The following is a 22281-nucleotide window of genomic DNA, read 5'->3' as shown; positions in this document are numbered from 1 at the left end:
CTCCCTGTAATGGAATAAACCCTGCATATGCTACCTCTCCATGTCGGTGGTGTCCAGAGCCCGGATGCCATCAGCAAGGGGCTTGTCAGGGTCAGCAGAGATTTGCTCGTACTGATAAGCCTGCATCTTCTCAAACAGCCGTGTTAGGTTCTCCTTACGGATCCTCAGCTGGGTCCACTAGGACAAGACAAAGCAGGAGTAAGGGATGGTATTCAGCCTTGGACACCCAAGGCCATGCTGTTCCTTACCAGGAGACCCTGGGGGAAGCCTGACAGGGTCTGGGCTGCCACCTGATATGTACAGAACTTGGGTCCCAGTAGTGGTGGTACCCAGTCCAGCCCTCAACCCCTTGAGGGGCATGGATCCCTATATTACCTTTTCATCCCACTGCCACACCCTCCACAAGTCATTGATATGCAACTCAGGCTCCACATACTCCTTCCGGTAGAAAGCAATGAAAGGCACCTAGAGGGGCAAGGAGGTGGCAGTCAGCCAGAGAGGAAAGATCTGCAAGGACCCCCCTTTGTTAGAGGAATAAACAGCTCCAGGAAATTCAACAGTAGGAAGCTTGGCCTCCCTCACAGGCCCATCCAGGACACATGCTCTCCCCCACCGCCCCCAACAGGGGAAGACAATGCTGCATATGGGGTAGCACTCTTCTCTTGATCACTAGAGTCTATGGTCCTCACGCTTCTTGAGTCAAGGGACCACTGCTGTGGACAGAAGGGGGGTCCCCACCTGACTTAGGTAGCCACCTTTTCCATCACCCCCAGTTGAAGTTCTAACCAGTGGGCCACTAGAGCTTGAGGTGCTACCTCAAAATGCTGATTTCGCATGAAGCCCAGGGCCTCTTTAATCTTCTGAATTGTGCTGGGCCCTTTTCGACTGAAGCTGCTGGTTGGCTGCCCTCGGTCTAGGTAATCACAGCTTTCCTACAGTCAGAAGAAAAAAGAAACAGCAATGACACCATTACTTGCTCTGTCTTACCACACACAAAACTGCTTCTTGTCACAGGATGACCTTCTCAGATTAAATCTAGAAAAATCTCCCTCACATACCCGCACACACATGCTGTTCTATACTAGGCCCACAGACGTCTGGGGCAGGGGAGAAGCAGCTCCTCATTCTAATGAAGTAGCTTCTGGTTCATGTCAAAATATAGCATCTTTTTTTGGGTACCTGCAGAGAAATGGTTGGTGTGGCAAAGGCATTCCTGTAGATCCAGTCAGCCTCTTCTTCCAGTTCATCATCTTCAGCCCCCTTGACGGAGATGGAACGGAGCTGCAGGGGATAAGGCATCACCATGAGACTGACTTTATCTTGTATCTCACGTAGCAAAAACATGCACTACTTCTGGACAAAAACGTGTGCTCCAGAGGCACACGTTTCCAGTACCCAGAAGAGTGTTGTCTGGCAAGAAGTAGGCATGTCGTGTATTTGCTCAAGAATGAGTGCCACGTCAGGAACCATAAGCCACCGGAGAGTCTATGTTGAGCTAGACTTCCTGTACGCCTGGTCAGATGGGGTTCAAAGCCGACTTCCTGTATACCATTTTTTGTTTTTTTTGGCTGCGCTGCCCCAACGAGGGATTGAACCCGCGCCCCCTGCAGTGGAAGCATGGAGTCTTAACCAGTGGACTGCCAGGGAAGTCCCCCTATGTACCATTGTTGTTAGATTGTTGCTAGATTGTTTCTCTGCTATAACTCTTGTACCAAGGAGGCTCAGGGCAGTTGATGACAGTTCAGCAGGACAGACACTGGTACTTCCTTACCTGGAACCTCTCAGGCAGGTCAGTAGCTCGGATTTCATTGTCCTGATCTGTGAGGTGGCTACTTTCTAGCTCACTGGGCTCATACATCTCGAAGATGCTCCTGCGGCTCACACGTTTCTTGGTGGTCTTCTTGGGGCGCACTCGGATCTCGCCCTCAGCCTCATCGTCCTCATACTCATACTCTTCCTCCAGTTCTTCATCATACTCATTATATTTCTCAAATTCGTCATAGTCAAAGTCCACACCAAAAATCTCCTGGGCTTCTTGCAGGGCCCTGTGGGTGAGAGCAAAAGGCAGGTGGCCCAGATTCCGGTGAGAGGAGACAAACGCAGCCCCTGCAGAGATCCTGTACCTACCCCAAGGGGACTAAAAAGGTTAAGAGAAATGTAAACAAAAAAAGCATATTCACTGCGGAGGAAAGGCTTAGTTGGGGGACATTTCTGGGGAAACTATTATTTATTGAGATTAAAAAGCCCATCTTTGGCATGTGCCAGTGACAAGGATCAAACAGCAACAGGGCACATGGGTTCATATCACGCTCAGTTGATCCATCTTCTGCTAAGACATTATAGTATTCCCTCAGAGCAAAAGCTTTCTTCTAACAAAATTATATTTAGAAGACTAATAAATAAACAAATGAACATGGAGCTGCAGGTGGAAGAGAGAGGCTGGATCCTTGCCTGTGTGTGCCTCCACCCTCATCCCACCACGGCCCTTGAATGCTGAGAGAGCTATCAGAGCTTCTAGAAGCAGTCTGACATCACTGCCTGGTAAAGGATATTAGAGGCAGGGAAGCAAAATGGCTGAGAGCTGACTGTTCCATTTTTAGCAGAGGCCTCTGACCTCCTCCTTCCTGCCCGGGTCCACTCAGATGCCCTTATCACCACCTCGCACCAGACCCCACTCACGCATCAGTGTATCCAGGAAGCTTTTTCCGCCACTTAGGTTTTTTCAGTGGTTGTCCATCGTCATCCACAATGAAGTCGTCAATGTCTGGAGAGAGAAGGGAAGGGTTAGTGCCCAGAGGCAGGGGATGAGCCAGGACTGAATGGCTTTAGTTCCTACTGTAGGAGTGGTCGGTGAGGAGAAGAGGAGACAGGCTCCTGAAAAGGAACTTCTTTGTGTCAAATGCTGGGGGCCAGTAGCTGAACAATGGTCTCCCATTCTATTCTTCAGGGTAGGAAATCCCAACACCCCGCCCCAAACTGGCTTCCCTGCCTAATGCCACATACCTGACTCTTCATCATCTTCCTCCTCCTCCTCTGGAGGAGCCATCGGGGCCTCCACGGCCTCCTGCCCTTCTTCCCCTTCCCCATCCTGAAAGATCTCCTCTGCAATAGCTTCTTTTTCATGTTCCTCCTTGCCATATTCCTCTTCGTCATCGTCCTCATCATCTGACATTTTTTTGACACGTCGGTATTTTTGCTAGGGGTGGAAAACCTGCCTTGTCAGGGTCTGAGGGAACTGGCATAAGGATCCCTGCTCTCCAGTCTCTCTTATTTTCCCACCCCAGCTATACTGCCAAAGGAGATGGGAAAGAACACATCAAGTACGTCCCAAGGCCCACGCTTGAAACTCTGACAAGCCTTTAACAGGCACCCAGAACTGGCTCCACAGCCCAGTGACACTGAGCCCCTTTCTCCTCGCTGACATTCCCCAAACTGTTCTGGATGTGCCTCCTCCCCCCAGAGTCACTGAATTTCAAGGGCTTCTTCCTTCACCCCCAAAGACAGAGACAAAAAGGGCACTTACTCCTCTTTTGACTTTGACACCCAAATTCTCCTCAATGAGATCAAAATCATCATCCTCCAAGCGGTCGTCAAAAGATGCTAGAGAAGACAGAGTGTTGCCCATGGTGATGGGGAGGCCCCTTCTCCACTATGACTTCCACCCCAGCCTCACCTGACCTGAGGAGAGGCTACTCACTGCGTTTTCTCTTCTTGTGGCCAACATCATCTTCTGAATCACCAGAGTCACTACCCTCATCCTCCTCCCCTTCATCTTCATCGTCATCGTCATTGATAAAGCCTTTCAGGTTTCCTTGTTCATCCTGATCATCTAGGTTCTCCTCCTCCTCCTCCTCATCTGGAAAACATGCATGTTTGAGGCATGCAGTTTGGGAAATAGGCTGGGGCTGGGGCAGGGCCACCTGCTTAACTGTTATTTCTCATCTGCTCTGAACCTAATGACCTGGATGCCATGTTAACTCTTCTGCCTCATCTAAAGATACAAAAAACATGACCACTGACTTAGAGCAGCTTCTGGAAAGGAATATCTCTTTTCCACATTCACCATCTGTATTTAGGCAAGATGAGCTTCCTAATTACTTTGGCTCGTCAAAATCATTACTAGAGGCTTTACAGCCACCAGTAACCTTTGTTTTCCTCTCAGTTTATAAACTCAGTAGCTATATTCCTTCTTTCATCCATAATGCTTTTCATGAAGCTTGCATTTTCCTTTCTAAAGCCATTTCATGGTTCCACTCTGCTGATGATCCTAATGGTTGGATTTGGACAGAGAACTTGGAAACTGGGTACATAAATACCAACAGTGCTAAGTCTCTAAAAGAGCGAAACATTACCTATGTATTTATTTATTGGTTTACTGTCTGTCCCCTCCCACTAATGTAAACTCTACGATAGCTGGGACTTTATGTTGTATTCCTAGTTCTAGGCACAGTGCCTGGCATACAGCAGACAGATGCTCAGTAAATATTTTCTATGAATGACTGAAAATTCTCAAGCTGGTACCTCATGTGTGATAACTTCTGTGCTCAGCCTGAGCCTCTCATCAGCAAGAATCCAACTATCCAAAGCTTAGCAATACTGGGGAGAAGCTTGAGGCTGGGGCTTCCTCACCGTCATCCTCCTCTTCTACAAATTTCTTGGTGACCCGGGGCACCACCTCGCCTTCATCATTGTACTCTTCCTCTGACTCCTCAGCCTCGCTTTCCACAAAATCAGACATTGCTGCAGCTTCTCACGGCCTGCCTGAAGACGACTAGGGAAGGAAAGGAGTTGGGGATAAAAAATGAGACAGAGGACCTTTAAACATTTCCGCAAAAAGCATTCAGCTAGGTGCCACTGATCTGCCCAATCATTTCGACCTGGGAGGAGAGAGTAAGAATCAGATGGCTCCATCTCTTCCATTATCCATTCCTCTCACAATTGCCCCTCTCATGTGTACCTTTAAAAAAGCAATCATACTGGACTGCTCTGTATATAACATCTTGCTTGTCCAAAGAGTTTTATCGCACTTACCATTTGGGGACAGAAATAGGCAGACGAAGAAATTAGTGTAGGAATAATCATATAGGTAGGGATACGGTGTAGTGAGATTATATGACTCACTCATAAGTTTGGGAAACAATAATTAAATGCCAACTTAATGACAGGAACTTTTATATACATTATCAAAAGGAAAATCCTTTTCCACAGATTAAACAACGTTTCATCTCAGCCCACTTGTGTGAGTAGTGGTTGCGAGCATTTGGGTAGAGAAGGGGCCTCTTCAGAAACATCAGAACCACAACTCTATTGTGACCATTTACCTCCCCAGCAAAACAAAAACCAAAAAACCAAAAATACAAAAAACACTTTGAAAGAGACTTCCATGGCCTACAAATTAAATGCAACATAGTTAAATACAAAAACTGCTGGGCCTAAGAGTAGAGGTCAAATCCTGGCCCCACCATCTACTAGGTATATAAACTTAAGCATATTATTGAATGTGCCTGAATATCAATTTCTTCATCTGGAAAATGGCAACAGCACTACCTACCTCGCAGGGTAGTTAAGAATATTACATGACATAGGAGAAAGAACATAGTCTACTATTTCAAAAAATGCTAACTGAGTTTAAATTCGAATCCTGGGCATAATTTTCCTCAGCATTCTGTAATTTTGTACCAACCAATCCCAACTTTGTCTTCTACTTTCCTGCTGTCAGATGCATCCAAAGTCTGGAAATGACTCAGTGGAGAACCACAGTACCATGACATGGAGTTTCCTGGGTTTTAAAACACAGCACTGGGGCTTCCCTGGTGGCGCAGTGGTTGAGAATCTGCCTGCCAATGCAGGGGACACGGTGTTCGAGCCCTGGTCTGGGAAGATCCCACATGCCACGGAGTGACTAGGCCCGTGAGCCACAATTGCTGAGCCTGCGCGTCTGGAGTCTGTGCTCCGCAACAAGAGAGGCTGCGATAATAAGAGGCCCGCACACCACGATGAAGAGTGGCCCCCACTTGCCGCAACTAGAGAAAGCCCTCGCACAGAAACGAAGATCCAAAACAGCCATAAATAAATAAATAAATAAATAAAATTTAAAAAAAAAAACAAAACACAGCACTGGGACTTCCCTGGTGGCACAGTGGTTAAGAATCTGCCTGCCAATGCAGGGGACACAGTTCGAGCCCTGGTCCGGGAAGATTCCACATGCCGCGGAGCAACTAAGCCTGTGCACCACAGCTACCGAGCCTGCGCTCTAGAGCCCATGAGCCACAACTACTGAGCCCATGTGCCAAAACTACTGAAGCCCGCACGCCTAGAGCCCGTGCTCCGCAACAAGAGAAGCCACTGCAATGAGAAGCCCGCGCACCGCAACGAAGAGTAGCCCCCGCTCGCTGCAACTAGAGAAAGCCCGCACGCAGCAACGAAGACCCCACGCAGCCAAAAATATAAAAAACAAAACAAACAAACAAAAAACACAGCACTGATCACACAAATCATAGCATCAAGATTCCATTCTGGAATCCTGAAGCTGGCTGCTGATCAACTCAGCACCACTCCTCACCCTGTCCTGAATTACGGTCCACTGCATAGGTCCATTTTCTCCACTTAGACTATAAGCTTCCGGAAGTCAAAGATGATATCCAATTGAAGGGCTAATAAAAACCATGAAAACATAAACGGCAATATAAGAGGCATTACGTGGTACTTTATTCTGTACCAGATAAGCTGTTTCCCACTAGGTGCTCTATACAAAATAGAAACTACTAAGTATCTGTTAAATAGATTACTTATTGTTTCATGTCTTCCCAGTTAAAGATGGCAGTGGAACTGGAGAGAGAGGAGGGTGGCTAATGGCTACCTCAAGTGGTCTAAGCTCTAGAAGGAGGCTTAAGTTCTGTGGCTCTAATTCTCCTGAAAATTACCCTTACTGATATCAACTGATACCATAACCAATTAAGATTAACTGAGCTCAGGGAAATAAAACTGAAGGTACTAAGTTCTGGTGGAAAGGGAGGGTCAATGCTATGGTCTTATGTTCAATTTTAGGCTGAGGTTTCAGATGCCATTCTTTTCAAACTGTACTGAATGCCTACCAAGTACAAACATTCTGCTAGGAGCTGGGGATTTGAAGAGAAACAGGACTGTATGTTCTCAAGGAGTTGATGTCTAGTAGAGGGCCAAATAAGGACCTTAGAATAATTTTATGTATTTTGACATATTATGTAGAGCAGACACAGGAAGAAAATTGGAAAATGAACAAACCCACAAAACTGAACCAAAACTAATATAGGCCTTTCCTGGGTACTTTAAGCAATTAAAAAAAATGTGCACTGAGGAATATTTGTTGCACACCTACCAAGTTCCAGACACTTAATAAATCACCTATTAACCCCTACAATGTCCTAGGAGTTACAGCACACTTCTCTCTCCATTCAGCAAAGGAGGAAATAGACTCAGAGATGAAGTCACTTGTTCAAGGCAACACAACTGTCAACTGCAAGAGGTGAGATCTGAGTTAAGGTCTGTCTGACTCCACAGAAACAGTTGTTTCTATCACATCAGTAGTTCTCAAAGTGTGGTCCAGGGATCACCCCCTCCTTTCTCTCATGAGTGTACAATGGAGTTTTCCAGAGGTTATACGACATGTAGTATCACAACAGACTGAATGCAGAAGCAGGTAGGAGAATCCAGCATTCCTCTGTTAAGGCAGACATTAAAAGGATTTGCCAAAAACAAAACAAAACAAAAAAACCCAAACCCAAAACCAAAACAAACCCCCCTCCAAAAACCCAAACCCCAAAACAAACCAAAAAAACCCCCAAAACCAAAAAAAACCAAAAACCAAAAAAAACCCCAAACAACGTCACTCTTCTTACTACGTTTTTTGTTTTGAAGATTATACTTGTTTTTCATAAAACGTGTTATTTATGCTAAAATGTAGTGGGCTTACTTTTTTTCTCAGCTTTATTCATGTACAATTGACCCCTGAACAACATGGGTTTAAACTGTGTGGGTCCACTTATATGTGGATTTTTTACCCAGCAAATATAGTAGTATCTGTATTTTCATTTTACAGATCTTTAATTTAAATGTGGGAAACCGTTTGTGTTTGATTAGAGATCACAATATGTGGAATCAAAAGAATCAGGGTTTGAGTTTTGATTCTATCCAAACTGTTTCAGCTTCCTGCCCTTGGGTGAGTCATTCATCAATTCCTTTGTTTTTGAGGCAGAGATAACCGTATGCAGATTGTGAGGGGAAGAGAGGTGGGTCAGCACATCAACCCTGTGTTATCCAAGGGTCAACTGTAATTGGCATATAACATTGTGTAAGGTTAAGGTCTATAATGTGTTGATTTGATATACTTGTATATTGCAAACAGGCTTATTATTATGTTAAAATGAATTAACATTCATCTATTTATTTAGTCATTATTAATTTAGTTTAGAAATTAATTTTAATTTCTAATCTGGTTAACATCTATATGTATAAATCTCATAAACATCAATAGATATAACTCACATTAACAAAATGTCTTTGGAATCTTAAATTATCTTTAAGAGTATAAAGGGGTCCTGAGATCAAAAAGTTTGAGAGCCACTATACTACACCATTGTATAGGTCCCACAGGGTGGTGATACAGGAAGCCTTGGATTAGACTGATGCCCTTTCCCCGCCAAGATCTGTATCCTTAAGGTCATTCAGCCTGAGTACAGCCAAAAGTGAGTATCTAAAAATTCTGCCGATTAAATGTGGTGCTCTAATTTTAATACTGCTCTCTTTCAGCCCTGAACTGAGTCATTAAAAATAGATTTGGGTACAGCAGCCCCCACAGATAGCTTGCTTTAATTAGCCTATCAGACCCACAAATTCAGTCTTGTAAGGCCTCAACATCTTCACACTAAATGCCAGCTCCTCCAGACCAGATGCCCTACAGCCTACTTAGCAGAGAGAAACAGACAGCCTACCTGATGAAAGCACAGCTTTATTCTGTTTTGCGGGCAGCTGGTGCTCTGTGCTGCATGCAGCTTTCCTCCCATTCCCTAGGTTAGCAATGAAGTACATGCTGTGCTATAGCCGGGGAATGCCTCCGATCTAACTCACTGCCAAGACTTCTAGTTAAAATAGCTTGTGCCAGACGCAATCCTGATTTGCTGCAATTTGGGGGAGCTAGGTGTGCAGAGGGTGCTGCAGCAGCACTGCAGGCTGAGGTTGGCAAACAGCAACTATTCCAGAACAAAAACACTATTTATTAGTATGTGATTATCATTAATATATGATATCTGAGTCTGATGTCATTTGGATTTTGTACTTAGGACTTATGCTCTTGAATTTTCCCCATATTCAGATTGTAAGTTAAATTTGCTACTGAAATAGATCCAGAAGGGGAGTCGGGTGGTGAAAGGAGAAGGTTTCTCCAGGCGGAAGCACAGCTGCAGTACAAGATGTGGCTCAAAGGGACAGGCTGGCGGTTACCATGACATTCTCTGGAAGAGGAACGGAGCTGGGATCAGATTGCCACAGGGGAGGCCCTCCACAGTCCCTCCCTTTGAACAAGATGATGTAGGAGGCAATTAAAAGGAGACCAGAGCAAAAAGAGATGTCTGTTAATTCCCCCCACTGGCAGCTTCAATTAACGTTTACAATTTTGTTTTTTTAGGGTAAAGCTCTGTGCTGGGACTTGGGTATATAAAAATAAGTAAAACATGCTTTTGACCCTAGTGTTCATATTCATCTCACAAAAAACTTGTAAATAAAGTTATGACAGGGGCTTCCCTGGTGGTGCAGTGGTTAAGAATCCACCTGCCAATGCAGGGGACACAGGTTCGAGCCCTGGTCCGGAAAGATCCCACATGCCGCGGAGCAACTAAGCCCGTGTGCCACAACTACTGAGGCTGTGCTCTAGAGCCTGCGAGCCACAACTACTGAGCCCGTGCGCCACAACTACTGAAGCCCGCACACCTAGAGCTGGTGCTCTGCAACAAGACAAGCCACCGCAATGAGAAGCCCGCACACCACAACGAAGAGCAGCCCCTGCTCGCCGCAACTAGAGAAAGCCTGCGTGCTGCAACGAAGACCCAACACAGCCATGAATAAATAAATAAATAAATAAATAAATAAATAAATAAAGTTATGACAGAGCACAATAAATGTTTTATGGTAGTTATATATGAGAACTATGAAAGCAATATTAAGACAGAGGTCAGAGAATGCCTCAGAAAAGGTGATGCCTGAGTTGAGAGGAGTTAAGAAGATAGTCTGGAAAAAGGCAACATGAGCAAAGGCTTAGAGATCTGACAGGGCCTAGTGATCTGGAGAATAGCCCTAGAAGTCTGGTGTGGAGTTTAAACTATAAGACATTCTGCATTTGATGAGCAAGAGCCTAGGACTTCTCCAAAGGTGTTCACAAATGACTACCCAACTTGGAATACAAAAACCTAAGAGTTTAATAAACAAAAGTATTCAGAGTCCACTCAAGACAAGTTCTTTTAAATTTGGGATTCAGAACTCTGTCATGAAAAATCCTAATCACATCAAGATGTTAGAATACAGAAAATGTTAATTCTGCCTATAACCATTTTAACATGCATACCGTATTTATAAGAAATAACAGTATTAGAATCTTTTCAAGAATCTTTTCAATGCCTGGGCATAAAAAGCACTATTGTTAATAATGGTTAACATAATAAGTAATGTAAAAATATTAGTCTTTTCTTTTCTTTCCATATTTCCTTGGGGGACAAAGAAAGGGCAAACAAGGAGCAGGAACAACTAAAATATGTAACCAGATTCAGTATCCCTGCAAGTTACTGAGCCTTGTGCAACACACACTGGGGGAGCAGACAGTTCCTGCTCTAGCACAGAGGGGCTGATCTGCCATTGTAGTACAAAAGCAGACATAGACAGTATGTAAATGAATGGGAGTGGCCTAATTTCTTAGTTTAGGAACCCCTAATCTAGAAGTACAGAAGGTCTTTAAAGAATTGATGGCATGGGCTTCCCTGGTGCAGTGGTTAAGAATCTGCCTGCCAATCAATGCAGGGGACACGGGTTCGAGCCCTGGTCCAGGAAGATCCCACATACCATGGAGCAATTAAGCCCGTGGGCCACAACTACTGAGCCTGTGCTCTAGAGTCCCCGAGCCCCAGCTACTGAGCCCGTGCGCGCCTAGAGCCCGTGCTCTGCAACAAGAGAAGCTACCACAATGAGAAGCCTGTGCTTGCCACAACTAGAGAAAAGCCCGCGCACAGCAACAAAGTCCCAACGCAGCCAAAAATAAAATAAATAAAATTTTAAAAAATTTATTAAATAAATGTTAAAAGAAAAAAAACTGATGGCAAAGGTACCATGGGAGCCTGTAATAGAGGATTCTAACCTGCTTTTGAGAAAGTGACTTTAAAGAAAGACCTCAGTGAGGCGGAATTAACTAAGTGGAGGAGTTCGCTTCTTTGGAGATGGTTCGAGAAGCGGTGTTGTTGGAGAAAAGTGCTCCCAGCGCAAGGCCCAGAATATGCTGTAGCAGGAACAGTGAGGGTCAGTTTGACTGGAGAGAGGGTTCATGATGAGTGAGAGGTGAGGCCACAAGGATCTTGATAGGACAACTTAAGGATTTTGGATTCTATCTGAAAGGTGCTGGGAAGCCCCTACAGGTTTTAAACCAAGAACTGACTTAATAATTTACTTGTTAATTAAATAAATATTTATTTAATGAGTGCCTACTAAACGCCAGGCACATACAAGACAAACCCCCTGCCCCTAGGATACCTGTATTCTGTAGTTTGCCAGGAGACAAACCACAAACAAATAAAATAAAGCTTGCTGTAAGTGCTAGGAAGGAAGTAAACACCCTCACCTTTGAAAGGGTTAGTTTAGGCCAAGAGGTCAAGAATGGGCAGGCTGTGGTATGCAGAGCCAGGGGAGGAGGTTCCTGGCTGAAAAGGTGGGCAAGAACTTGGCATATGGTAGGCAATATCCTATGGCCAGTGTGACCAAAGAATGGTGAAGGCAGCGGAATGCGAGAGGGAGAAGGGGCCTGCTCAAGTCAGGCTGCGAAGGCCATGGAAAGCCACTGGAAAAGAAAATGACATGATCTGACCTGACCTGATCCTGCTAATGTGGAAAATGGACTGGGAGAGGTTCTGGGTGGAAGCAGAGAAAACTGAAGATACTATTGTGGTAGCTTGGGCAAAAGATGCTGGTGGCTTGGAACAGGGTAGCAGCAGTGGAGATAGAGAATAGAAGAGAGATTTGAAATACATTTTGGAGGTAGAAATGACAGGACTTAATGAAAGACCTGGCGGGGGGGTGGGGGGGTGGATAGTAAAAAAGAATCCAAGATGATTTTCAGAGGTCTGGCTTTGGTAAGCATGTGGATGAGAGTACCACTTAGTAATGTAGGGAAGACCAGGTTTGGGATGATGGGAAAAACCAAAATTTTCTTTTTCTTATGTCAGGTTTGGGATGTCTAAGAGACATCCAAATGGAACTGTTAAATAGGCATTTTGTGTGATTCTTAAACATAGAGGAGAGAAGGCTGGGCTAGAGATTTAAACTCGGGAGTTGCCAACTTTCAGATGGTTATTAAAGCCACAGGACTAGGTCATCTGAAGGAAGCATGCCGAAAACCCAGGATTAAACTCTGAAGGAAATTCAACTGTAAGATGTGACTGCACCACTTCCTGATGTGATTAGTCCCAGGATGAGATTTAAACCTCTTCGGGAGTAGCAATACCATGCTAATCTGATCTAGTAGCCGCCCAAACCAACTAAATAAGCTTTCAAATGTTTCAGACTTGTACTGGCTGGAGGAACACAAGTCATGCAAAAGGGCTCTAAATTCACAGTTGATGGGGGAGCAGTCATACTTTTGTAATCAATACATAAGACTTAAAAATCAGTAACTTTCATATAAACAGTTAAACTAAAAAACATCGAACTAAGCTTTTTTTGTCCCAAGAAATCATATTCAAAATTCTTTACACTCTCCATGTTCATTAACAACAGCAGTGTAACTTAATACTCCCTTGCTACTTCTGATATTACAGTGAAGTATTTTAAGAGAGCTGAGGCCTCCTCTAAAAGAAAAATAAGTATCAGTACTTGTAACAAACACGGGAAATGAATCGCTCCAGCTGGTTCAAGGGAGTCCCTGGAGAGAAAGGCAGAAACTGGAAGAAAATAAAGTTTTTGTCTTAATAGCCCATTCTGATGTGTGTGGTAAGCGTCTGATGAATGTAGTCATTTACAAAAAGTTCTAATTACATTACTCAACAATATGGAAAAAGACGGAATTTGGCATCGCCCTCTAGCCTGATGGCCGAGTTGCTGGAAGCTCCGTAGGTTTCACATCCCCAGGACAAACAATTCGATCACCTGATCCTGACTCGGAAGCCCCAGGTCCCTTCCATTCCAAACCCTATCGCGCGGCCCAGTTTTCAGAAGCTGCGAGAGAAGGACGGCATCCCAGGAAGCCTGTTGACACAACAGGCCACCCAATTCATGGGTGCTGGGTGGCAGAGGGTTGGGAAAAGCCTTGAGACTCCGAGCAACTACCCCGCTTTCTTCCTCCTTCTCTCTCATACAGCACGGCAGGCCGGCGGCCCCCTTCTTCCCGCATACGGCTCCCCAGTGCCTCGTCCCTTACGGGACCAGGCCCTAGGAGCCTGGCTCCCCACCTGACCCATTCGAGGAACACGCTTTCCAGTCCAAACTTTACCTGCCTGAGGCCCGCCGCTTCTCCGGTGCGCTAAGCCCCCACCGAGGAAAATGGAGTCCTCGAACCGAGACTGGGAAAAGATAGTACGGACCCACCGCACAGTACCTCCGCCGCCACCGCCGCCGCTGCTGCGTCAACGTACTACGTCACTTCCGGCCCCCTGTCACTGGGAGTGGGCGGACCAGTTCTTGCTCTCTTCTCCCAGACAGGTCTACGGGCTTCGCCGGGGGCGGGGGTCGGGTGGGGAGGGAGGGATGGGGGTAGCTGGGCTGGGCTGGCCAAAGCAGGTCAGGAAGGCAACTGTCACAGGGCCCCCGGAACAGAATAAGTTGAATGAGGAGGTCGGAAGCAACCAGACCTAGGCTGTTCCTCAGGCCGCTCTAGCCAAAGGAACCATAAAGACCAGACTAGAGCTCCTTTTCGTCCTCTCTGTGGTTCCACCCGCGGCTTCCGGTTCCGGGGAGGGGCCGAGTTTTCTTCGAAGATTAGGGGTTCCGTGCTACAGACAGGATGGCTGTGGTGTCGCTGCTGTTGTTCGGGGGTTTGTGGAGTGCTGTGGGATCGTCCAATCTGGCTGTCGTTACATGCGGTTCTGTGGTGAAGCTGCTCAATACGCGCCACAACGTGCGACTGCACTCACACGACGTGCGCTACGGGTCAGGTACGGCCACCCGGGTTCGGGTGGGCTGGGAAGGCCTGGTAGGCTCCGGAGGGGGCGGGGCCTAGAGAGACTCTGAGGGGTGTGGTCTGGGAAGGTTAGGGGAGCCCGGGGGAGGTTCCTGAGGTCTGGAGGCGGAGAGTCCGAGAGTTGAGTGGTCTTTAAGCATCTTAATCGTAATCTTAGTTTCTATGTGGTGAGCTTCGTGCCAGGCACATTACATATTTGCTTTTTAAAACTTATAACATTCCTACGACGCATAGACTATTATTATCCTCATTTTACAGGTGAGGAAACAGACTCAAATAAATCGCATACTCAAGTCTTGGCAGCTAGTGAATGACAGTGATGGGGTTCGATCCACATCTGTCCAGGGTCAAAGTCTGCTTTCAGTTACTGCAGGCTGGTACTACTCAGTGCAGGAGAGACAGACATGTAGAAAATTACAGTAAGTGCTGTTATTTCTGAAGTCTTCCAAGACCTCATTCTTTGATTATAACCCTCTGTTCTAGCTCTTTTCCATCTTACACTTGCTCTTCAACTCTTTTCCTTTGGCTTCTTTTCACTCAGACCTTATCCTTTTTGTAAAGAAGAACTGAAGCACTCACTGGGATTGGAGAGGAAACTGTTTAGAGGGCTTTTTAACGTATGAAACTAAAATGCTTACCTTGTGGGTTCATTTATAATTCAGCAATTATTTGTGGATTCATTCATTCAGTATAGATTTAAGGAATCTACTGTGTGTCTAATATTGTTCTAGATACAGGAAATACAGCAGTGAGCAAGTTACAAGGAAATGAAAACAGACAGAAAGGAGAGAAAAAAGTTCAGGTAGTGAGATGTGAGAGACATCTAAGATGACTGCTAGATTTCTATCTTAGATAACTGATGATGCTATTAGCCAAGAGAGGAAGGAGTTCTCTTAGATGGAGACTGGACTGTGGTTTATGATACCCAAAACCTGTCTGGCCAGGTAGACTAGGAGAGGAACTGAATTGTCATTGTTGGGACGTCTTAATAATCCTAGCGGTGGGCTTCCCTGGTGGCGCAGTGGTTAAGAATCCGCCTGCCAATGCTGGGGACACAGGTTCGAGCCCTGGTCCGGGAAGATCCCACATGCCGCGGAGCAACTAAGCCCGTGCGCCACAACTACTGAGCCTGCGCTCTGGAGCCCGTGAGCCACTACTGCTGAGTCCATGTGTCACAACTACTGAAGCCCGCGTGCCTAGAGCCTGTGCTCCGCAACAAGAGAAGCCACCGCAATGAGAATCCCGCACACCGCAACGAAGAGTAGTCCCCACTCGCTGCAACTAGAGAAAGCCCGCGCGCAGCAACGAAGACCCAATGCATCCAAAAATAAATAAAGTAAAATAATCCTAGCGGCCATTCAGTGAATACCTACTATGTGTCAGGCTTATTATATTTTAATTTGATCTAGTTTCCTATTTTGGATCTACTGAATCAGAATGTGGGTGGAGAGAGGCTGCCAGTAGGAATCTATAGGTTTAAAAATCTCTTCAGGTGCTTCTGATGGGCATCCAGATTTGAGAACCAGGTTCAGTCTGGAGCTCAGAAGAGAGATCTGTGCTGAGCCTGAGATACAGAGTTAAGTACAACATCATTGTCTGGGTGGTGGTTGAAGATGTGGGGAGAGTAAATGAAATTGCCCAGGATGAACTGTGGTTTGCAATCTGGTGTCAATTTGAATCACTTGAAAAACTTGTTGAAGCACTTGTAAATGCTTTTGTCTTGATCCCCAACCAGTATTTAAGAATGTATAAGGGCCAGGGATGGAACTCTGGGTAATCCTAAAGTTTAAGAATGGGAAAGGAAGTGGAGGGTTGAATAGAAAGTGAAAAATAGGAGACAGAAAGTGTAGACCATGATTTAGTGAGGCATGGAAGTGAGGACCAAGAGAACTGTAAGGCAGTAACCAGAAGTGAGGAGGGAGGGTTGGTTAGCCTTTTGTTTTTTAAGATATAACAAAATCATTGAGTTGAATAGAAGAAACAAGAGAGAGAAACTGGTAGTTTAGTCATAAACATTCACCCAGATAACTGGTACAATGCAGTTATGTTAAGTGGTAAAAGGGAAGTGTCATCAAAAGTTTGTGGTCAGGCAGGGCCAGGGGACTGAAGGGAAAGCTAGGAGCAATAGGCAAGAGTGACTGAGGAAAGTGTCTGGGAAATACGGAGTGCCTTCAAAGAACTGAGTAGTGAATGAGGCCTAGGAAAGAGAATATCCCTTGAGTTTATATGAGTGGCCTATTTGGGGGAACTTAACAGAAAATAAAGCTTTGTGGGAGGCCAGGTGGTAGAATGGTTAAGAGTGTGAGTTCTAGAGTTGGTCCACTTAGGTTCAAACCCTGCATTGTCTCTTAAGATTATGTGATCTTGGGCATATTATTCAGCCTTTTTAACACTCCACTGTAAAATGGGGGTAATAATAATAATAGCTACCTCAGAGAGTAGATGATTGTATCAATTAAGAATATTCAAGTAAAAAGCCTGGGTTTGTATCTGATACCCAGTAATTGCTCAAGTACACATTAGCTGGTTAGCAATTATTATTTGTATATTTCCACTTTTTTTCAAGCCTGTAGCTACATGTTTAACCTAGTACCTTTTAACCTGCAAAATCGCACCATTTTTAAGTAGTATGAACCAAATTTAGATGACTTAAGGATACTTTTGTGGGACTTCCCTGGTGGTGGAGTGGTTAAGAATCCTCGTGCCAATGCAGGGGACACGGGTTCGAGCCCTGGTCCGGGAAGATCCCACATGCTGCGGAGCAACTAAGCCCGTGTGCCACAACTACTGAAGCCCGCGCACCTAGAGCTTGTGCTCCGTAACAAGAGAAGCCACCGCAGTGAGAAGCCTGCGCACTGCAACAAAGAGTAGCCCCAGCTCGCCACAACTAGAGAAAGCCCGTGCACAGCAACAAAGACCCAATGCAGCCAAATAACTAAATAAATAAAATTTTAAAAAAAATGTTGAAATTGTAAATTAAAAAAAAAAAAACTTTTGTAATATGTTGGATATATCACTTACAGGAATTGGAGAGCTGTAATGGCTTGTTGGATTAAAGTTGACAGCAAAAACCAGTCTCACTTTATTTTGTTTTTAATTAATTTATTTTTGGCTGCATTGGGTCTTCGTTGCTGCGCGCGGGCTTTCTCTAGTTGCGGTGAGTGGGGGCTGCTGTTCGTTGCGGTGCTCGGGTTTCTCATTGCGGTGGCTTCTCTTATTGCGGAGCACGGGCTCTAGGTGCGCGGGCTTCAGTAGTTGTGGCATGCAGGCTCAGTAGTTGTGGCTCGCGGGCTCTAGAGCGCAGGCTCAGTAGCTGTGGTGCACGGGCTTAGTTGCTCCATGGCATGTGGGATCTTCCTGGACCAGGGCTCAAACCCGTGTCCCCTGCCCTGGCAGGCAGATTGGATTCTTAACCACTGTGCCACCAGAGAAGCCCTGATATGGTACACTCTTAAACATAGTTTATCATATAATAACTAATACTATATAAATACATTTAGTGTTTTTCATATATATTTTAATATCATAGAAGAAAAAAATATGAAGCATGGGGTTTCCTTCCCAGCCCCCCAAACCTATTTTATGACACAGGGCACATTATTAGCCATAGGAAAGAGAGGGGTCAGGTTAAGCTCACCCTCTTTTCTTTTTCTTTTTCTTTTTCTTTTTTTTTTGACTGCAGGTAGTGGGCAGCAGTCAGTGACAGGTGTAACCTCTGTGGATGACAGCAATAGTTACTGGAGGATACGGGGGAAGACGGCCACAGTGTGTGAGAGGGGAACCCCCATCAGATGTGGTCAGCCCATCCGGCTGACACATGTCAACACTGGCCGAAACCTCCACAGTCACCACTTCACCTCACCTCTTTCTGGAAACCAGGTGAGGTGGCATCCTGTGGGTCATTGCTGTTCATTACTCAGTTGAGTTGTTTGATATCTTGGTTCTTAGCCCTTTCTCTTCCAGGTATAGATCTTCTCTTTTGTGCAGACCTGAAGAATTGCCTCTGTCTCATAAGTGTGAAGGAAGTTGTTTCTGGTCAAAATGGAGACTCTACGTTTAGATCAAATCAAGAAATGAGGAAAGAGAGAATAGGTATATGTTAGTGTATCATAAGTTATCTTGATAAATCTTGCAATAAAGAAACCCAGTGTTTTCCAAACTTGTGATAAAAATTATTATTTTTTTATGATGCCAACTAACCACATTAGGAAAATGAATTAGGTATTGTGCCATTTTTTTTAAGCCTTGAACTTTTGAAGGATGTGGATCCCTTAATGACTGCTTCCCTCCCACTCCCCCTCTGTATATATTTTTCCCTATTAACATCTTAACATTAGTATGGTAAATTTGCTACAGTTAATAAAGCAATACTGATACATTATTATCAACTAAAGTCTATAGTTCATTCTGATTTCCTTAGTTTTTACCTACTGTCTTTTTTCTGTTCCAGGATCCCATCCACATTACATTTAGTTGTCTCCTTAGACTGCTCTTGGCTGTGACAGTTTCTCAGATTCTCCTTGTTTTTGTTGACCTTGATAGTTTATTTTTTATAAATTTATCTATTTATTCATTTTTGGCTGCGTTGGGTCTTCGTTGCTGCATGCATGCTTTCTCTAGTTGGGCGAGTGGGGGCTATTCTTCGTTGTGGTGCGCAGGCTGCTCATTGCAGTGGCTTCTCTTGTTGCGGAGCACGGGCTAGGTGCATAGGCTTTAGTAGTTGTGGCACGCAGGCTCAGTAGTTGTGGCTCACAGGCTCTAGAGCGCAGGCTTAGTAGTTGTGGTGCACAGCTTAGTTGCTCCGCGGCACGTTGGATCTTCCTGGGCCAGGACTTGAACCCATGTCCCCTGCATTGGCAGGCGGATTCCTAACCACTGCGCCACCAGGGAAGTCCTGACCTTGATAGTTTTGAGGAGTGCTAGTCAGGTATATTATAGGGTGATCCTCTGTTGGAATTTGTCTGATCTTTTTCTTATGATTAGACTGGATTTATAAAGGTTTTGGGCAGGAAGACCACAGAGGTAAAGTGCCATTTTCATCCCATCTATCAAGGGTACATAATATCTTATGATTGTTGATATTGATTACCTGGCTGAAGTAGTGTTTTTCAGGTTTCTCTTGTAAAGTTATTCTTTTCACTTTTTCCCTTTACGTACTGTACTCTTTGGAAGGAAGTCACTGTGCACAGCTCATACTTGAGTTGGGAGTTATGCTCCTCTTCCTTTAGGGTAGAAGAGTTACATAATTTATTTGGAATCCTTCTGCGTGGAAGATTTGTCTTTTCTCTATTTATTCAGTCATTTATTTTCATTGGTATGGACTCCTGTATATTTATTTTATACTTTGAGTTATAATCCAATACCACTGTCTTCATTATGTTGCTCACATTTTTCCACCTTTGGCTGTTGGGAGCTCTTTCAGTTGTCTCCTGTGTCCATTTGACCTGCTCCCATCATTGTGTATGTGTGTGGCTACGTTTTAACACTTCCTTACTTTCCGGCAGTAAAAGATATTCCAGGCTCATCTTGTATATTTCTTGCCCCAGTCCTAGAATCAGCTATTTCCCTATGGAGTCCTGCTTCCTTTTATTGGAAAAGGGTATTCTTAAACCAAGATCTAGGCCTTTCATGAGCTTGTTGCTAGGGGATTTTGTTTCTTTTAGGCCCTCTCACCTGACAGAGCAAAGAAATATATGTATGTACGTGTATATACTCATATTTATTGTAAGTGTTCACATATGTAACCATCTATATCTATATTAAGTTAAACATGAGTTCTTACTGATGCCTCCAATTCTAATCCATTGCCACATAGACCATTTTAGCCTCCTCCCTTTGCTTATTTGTAAATTCCCACTCTAACAGTGAGACACCAGGCTGCTAACACTCTCATCCATTTACTTACTTGTTCAGTTCCAGTATACAAGTATAGTAGTAGAATTGTTAATTATGTGCAGTTTCTTTTGCCTTTAGTCTTACAGACTTTATTTCCAAATAACTGATTTTTATCATCTAAAATTTTATAGCTCTTAGTGTATATTTAAATTGTATGTGTCTGGTAGTGGTCATTTTGTAATACGTTTTGTAATGTATTGAGTCACTGTGTTGTGCACCTGGAACTAACATAGTGTTGTAGGTCAATTATAATTCAATTAAAAAAAATTATATATGTCTGAAATAATCAGTTACTTTTAAAATTGTGATAGAAACTCTGAATTTTTGGTCTTATGGGGAATGGGATTAGAATACGAGTGGAAGATAGAATCTGCTATACTCTGCTCAATTAATATTATTTTATTTAATTCTCACAATTATTTTGTAAGGTATTATTGTCATCATTTTATAGAGGAGAAAATGAAAGCCCAAAGGAGTTACACAGGAAGGGACAAAGCTGACATTCAAGGTTTGCCTGTTTCCAGAGCCCATCCTCTTTCCAACTTGTGTTTCTCACCACGTCACTTAATGTCTAGTTAAGGGAATGAGGCAGGAATATTTAACGTCAAATAACAAGAGGTAAAGTATTTTAAGACTATAATAGAAAATATAAGGCAAATAGAGGAATATTTGCAAAGTAAACGTTTGGACCATAATCTTATGGCAAGTGATTTCATGTCCTTGGTGTCTTTTTATCTTTTTTCCACAGTTTTATTCTATTTTATTTATTTTTAAACAACACTGGAAAGCCTCTTATTTATCACTTTTGGATAGTCTTAGTTTTCTTCCCATTGCCTCCCTCCCCTTTTCAAGTCTATGTGTCAGCCATACTAATGTCACTACCTATCTGTGTCTTCCAGGAAGTGAGTGCTTTTGGTGAGGAAGGTGAAGGCGATTATCTGGATGACTGGACAGTGCTCTGTAATGGGCCCTACTGGGTGAGGGATGGTGAGGTGCGGTTCAAGCATTCTTCCACTGAGGTTCTGCTGTCTGTCACAGGAGAACAATATGGTCGACCCATCAGTGGGCAAAAAGAGGTGCATGGCATGGCCCAGCCAAGCCAGAACAATTACTGGAAAGCCATGGAAGGCATCTTCATGAAGCCCAGTGAGTTGTTGAAGGCAGAAGGCCACCACACAGAGCTATGAGTCTGGAGGCTGTGAGCCACTGTCACCACACAGTGTTCATAGACATCTGCTGCTCCTTCACCCTTTGGATCCCTGCCACAGGTGACCATGTCACCACTGAGATGAAGATGCATGATAGGAAACAGTAGCTGTGTTTGGAAGCCTCAGCCCTTCACACTTGAATTGGTTGTTCTCCCAGACTTGGGTCAGTTATTTCTGAGTACAAGACTTGGTGGTGAAGGAGCAGATGCTTTTTATTCATATTAATAAAACAAAAACTGAGGGAGGCATCCCTCCTAGCTGGGAAATTTTTATTCCTCAGAATCTTGGCATCATGGATTATTAATGTGTGTGACTTTTCTCCCACTTTCTTCCTCCAGAATGATAAAAAAAATTTCACTGTTAGTCACTGTGTTGTCATTTATTAGGCACGCTATTTCATAATCTGATTAATCCTTGAGTCCTAAGAGTCATTGCTAGCACTCTTTTGAGATGATGGGAACCTTTGGTGTGGGCCCTTTTGAAAGCCTTACTTGCATCCCACTTTTTCTATCTTTACTTTCACTTCTCCCTCAGCACCTCATCTTTATTAGATTTTTGACTAATTATGGCTATAGACCCTTAATAAATAGCCAATAAAATGTTTTATTTTGGATATGTTACTGTACTTGAGAAAAAAGGGTAGGGGTGGAAAGTGGAACCAACATTTATTTACTGCTTGCTAAATACTAGGCACCATATTATAGATATTACCTCATTTAATCTTCACAGATATGTTACCGGGTATATACTACGATTTTACCAATGCAGAACAGA

General features: G+C 44.2%; 2 protein-coding genes across 5 annotated transcripts in view; one reads left to right on the top strand and one right to left on the bottom strand.

Annotated features, from left to right (window-relative positions):
* SUPT6H (SPT6 homolog, histone chaperone and transcription elongation factor) overlaps window positions 1-13873 on the bottom strand; it is a 31587-nt gene extending 17714 nt beyond the window's left edge. The window contains exons 1-11 of one of the 3 annotated variants that reach the window (XM_082372682.1): window positions 13718-13873; window positions 4630-4771; window positions 3698-3856; window positions 3524-3600; window positions 3004-3196; window positions 2680-2764; window positions 1772-2045; window positions 1180-1281; window positions 816-932; window positions 376-465; window positions 35-177 (exon numbers count right to left, since the gene is read on the bottom strand). In XM_082372682.1, the coding sequence (XP_082228808.1) occupies window positions 35-177; window positions 376-465; window positions 816-932; window positions 1180-1281; window positions 1772-2045; window positions 2680-2764; window positions 3004-3196; window positions 3524-3600; window positions 3698-3856; window positions 4630-4738 (1349 nt within the window). In that variant the 5' untranslated portion in view covers window positions 4739-4771; window positions 13718-13873. The remainder of the gene's footprint in view (window positions 1-34; window positions 178-375; window positions 466-815; window positions 933-1179; window positions 1282-1771; window positions 2046-2679; window positions 2765-3003; window positions 3197-3523; window positions 3601-3697; window positions 3857-4629; window positions 4772-13717) is intronic. The other 2 variants (XM_082372684.1, XM_082372683.1) reach the window with 2 other exon arrangements.
* A 133-nt stretch (window positions 13874-14006) lies between these two features.
* Window positions 14007-22120, top strand: SDF2 (stromal cell derived factor 2). Of its 2 annotated transcripts, XM_082372769.1 has the most exons (4): window positions 14046-14378; window positions 14663-14823; window positions 18087-18283; window positions 21199-22120. In XM_082372769.1, the coding sequence occupies exons 2-4, from the start codon at window positions 14715-14717 to the stop codon at window positions 21484-21486; spliced, it is 594 nt and encodes a 197-aa protein (XP_082228895.1). In that variant the 5' UTR covers window positions 14046-14378; window positions 14663-14714; the 3' UTR covers window positions 21487-22120. The 2 variants fall into 2 exon arrangements, with proteins under 2 accessions (XP_082228894.1, XP_082228895.1); XM_082372768.1 differs by lacking the exon at window positions 14663-14823 and having other exon boundaries at window positions 14007-14378.
* Window positions 22121-22281: the final 161 nt, after the last annotated feature.

The sequence above is a fragment of the Balaenoptera borealis genome (genome assembly GCF_965194805.1).
Source record: "Balaenoptera borealis genome assembly, chromosome: 20".
NCBI classification, from domain to species: domain Eukaryota; kingdom Metazoa; phylum Chordata; class Mammalia; order Artiodactyla; family Balaenopteridae; genus Balaenoptera; species Balaenoptera borealis.
This window is presented reverse-complemented; position numbering and strand designations above follow the sequence as displayed.

Excerpts from the sequence above, each read along its gene's own strand:
- SDF2 (XM_082372768.1), top strand. The coding sequence starts at position 14,228 with ATGGCTGTGGTGTCGCTGCTGTTGTTCGGGGGTTTGTGGAGTGCTGTG. Across the intron at positions 14,379-18,086 it reads CGACGTGCGCTACGGGTCAG|GTAGTGGGCAGCAGTCAGTG; the intron begins GTACGGCCACCC and ends TTTTGACTGCAG. Across the intron at positions 18,284-21,198 it reads CACCTCTTTCTGGAAACCAG|GAAGTGAGTGCTTTTGGTGA; the intron begins GTGAGGTGGCAT and ends TGTGTCTTCCAG.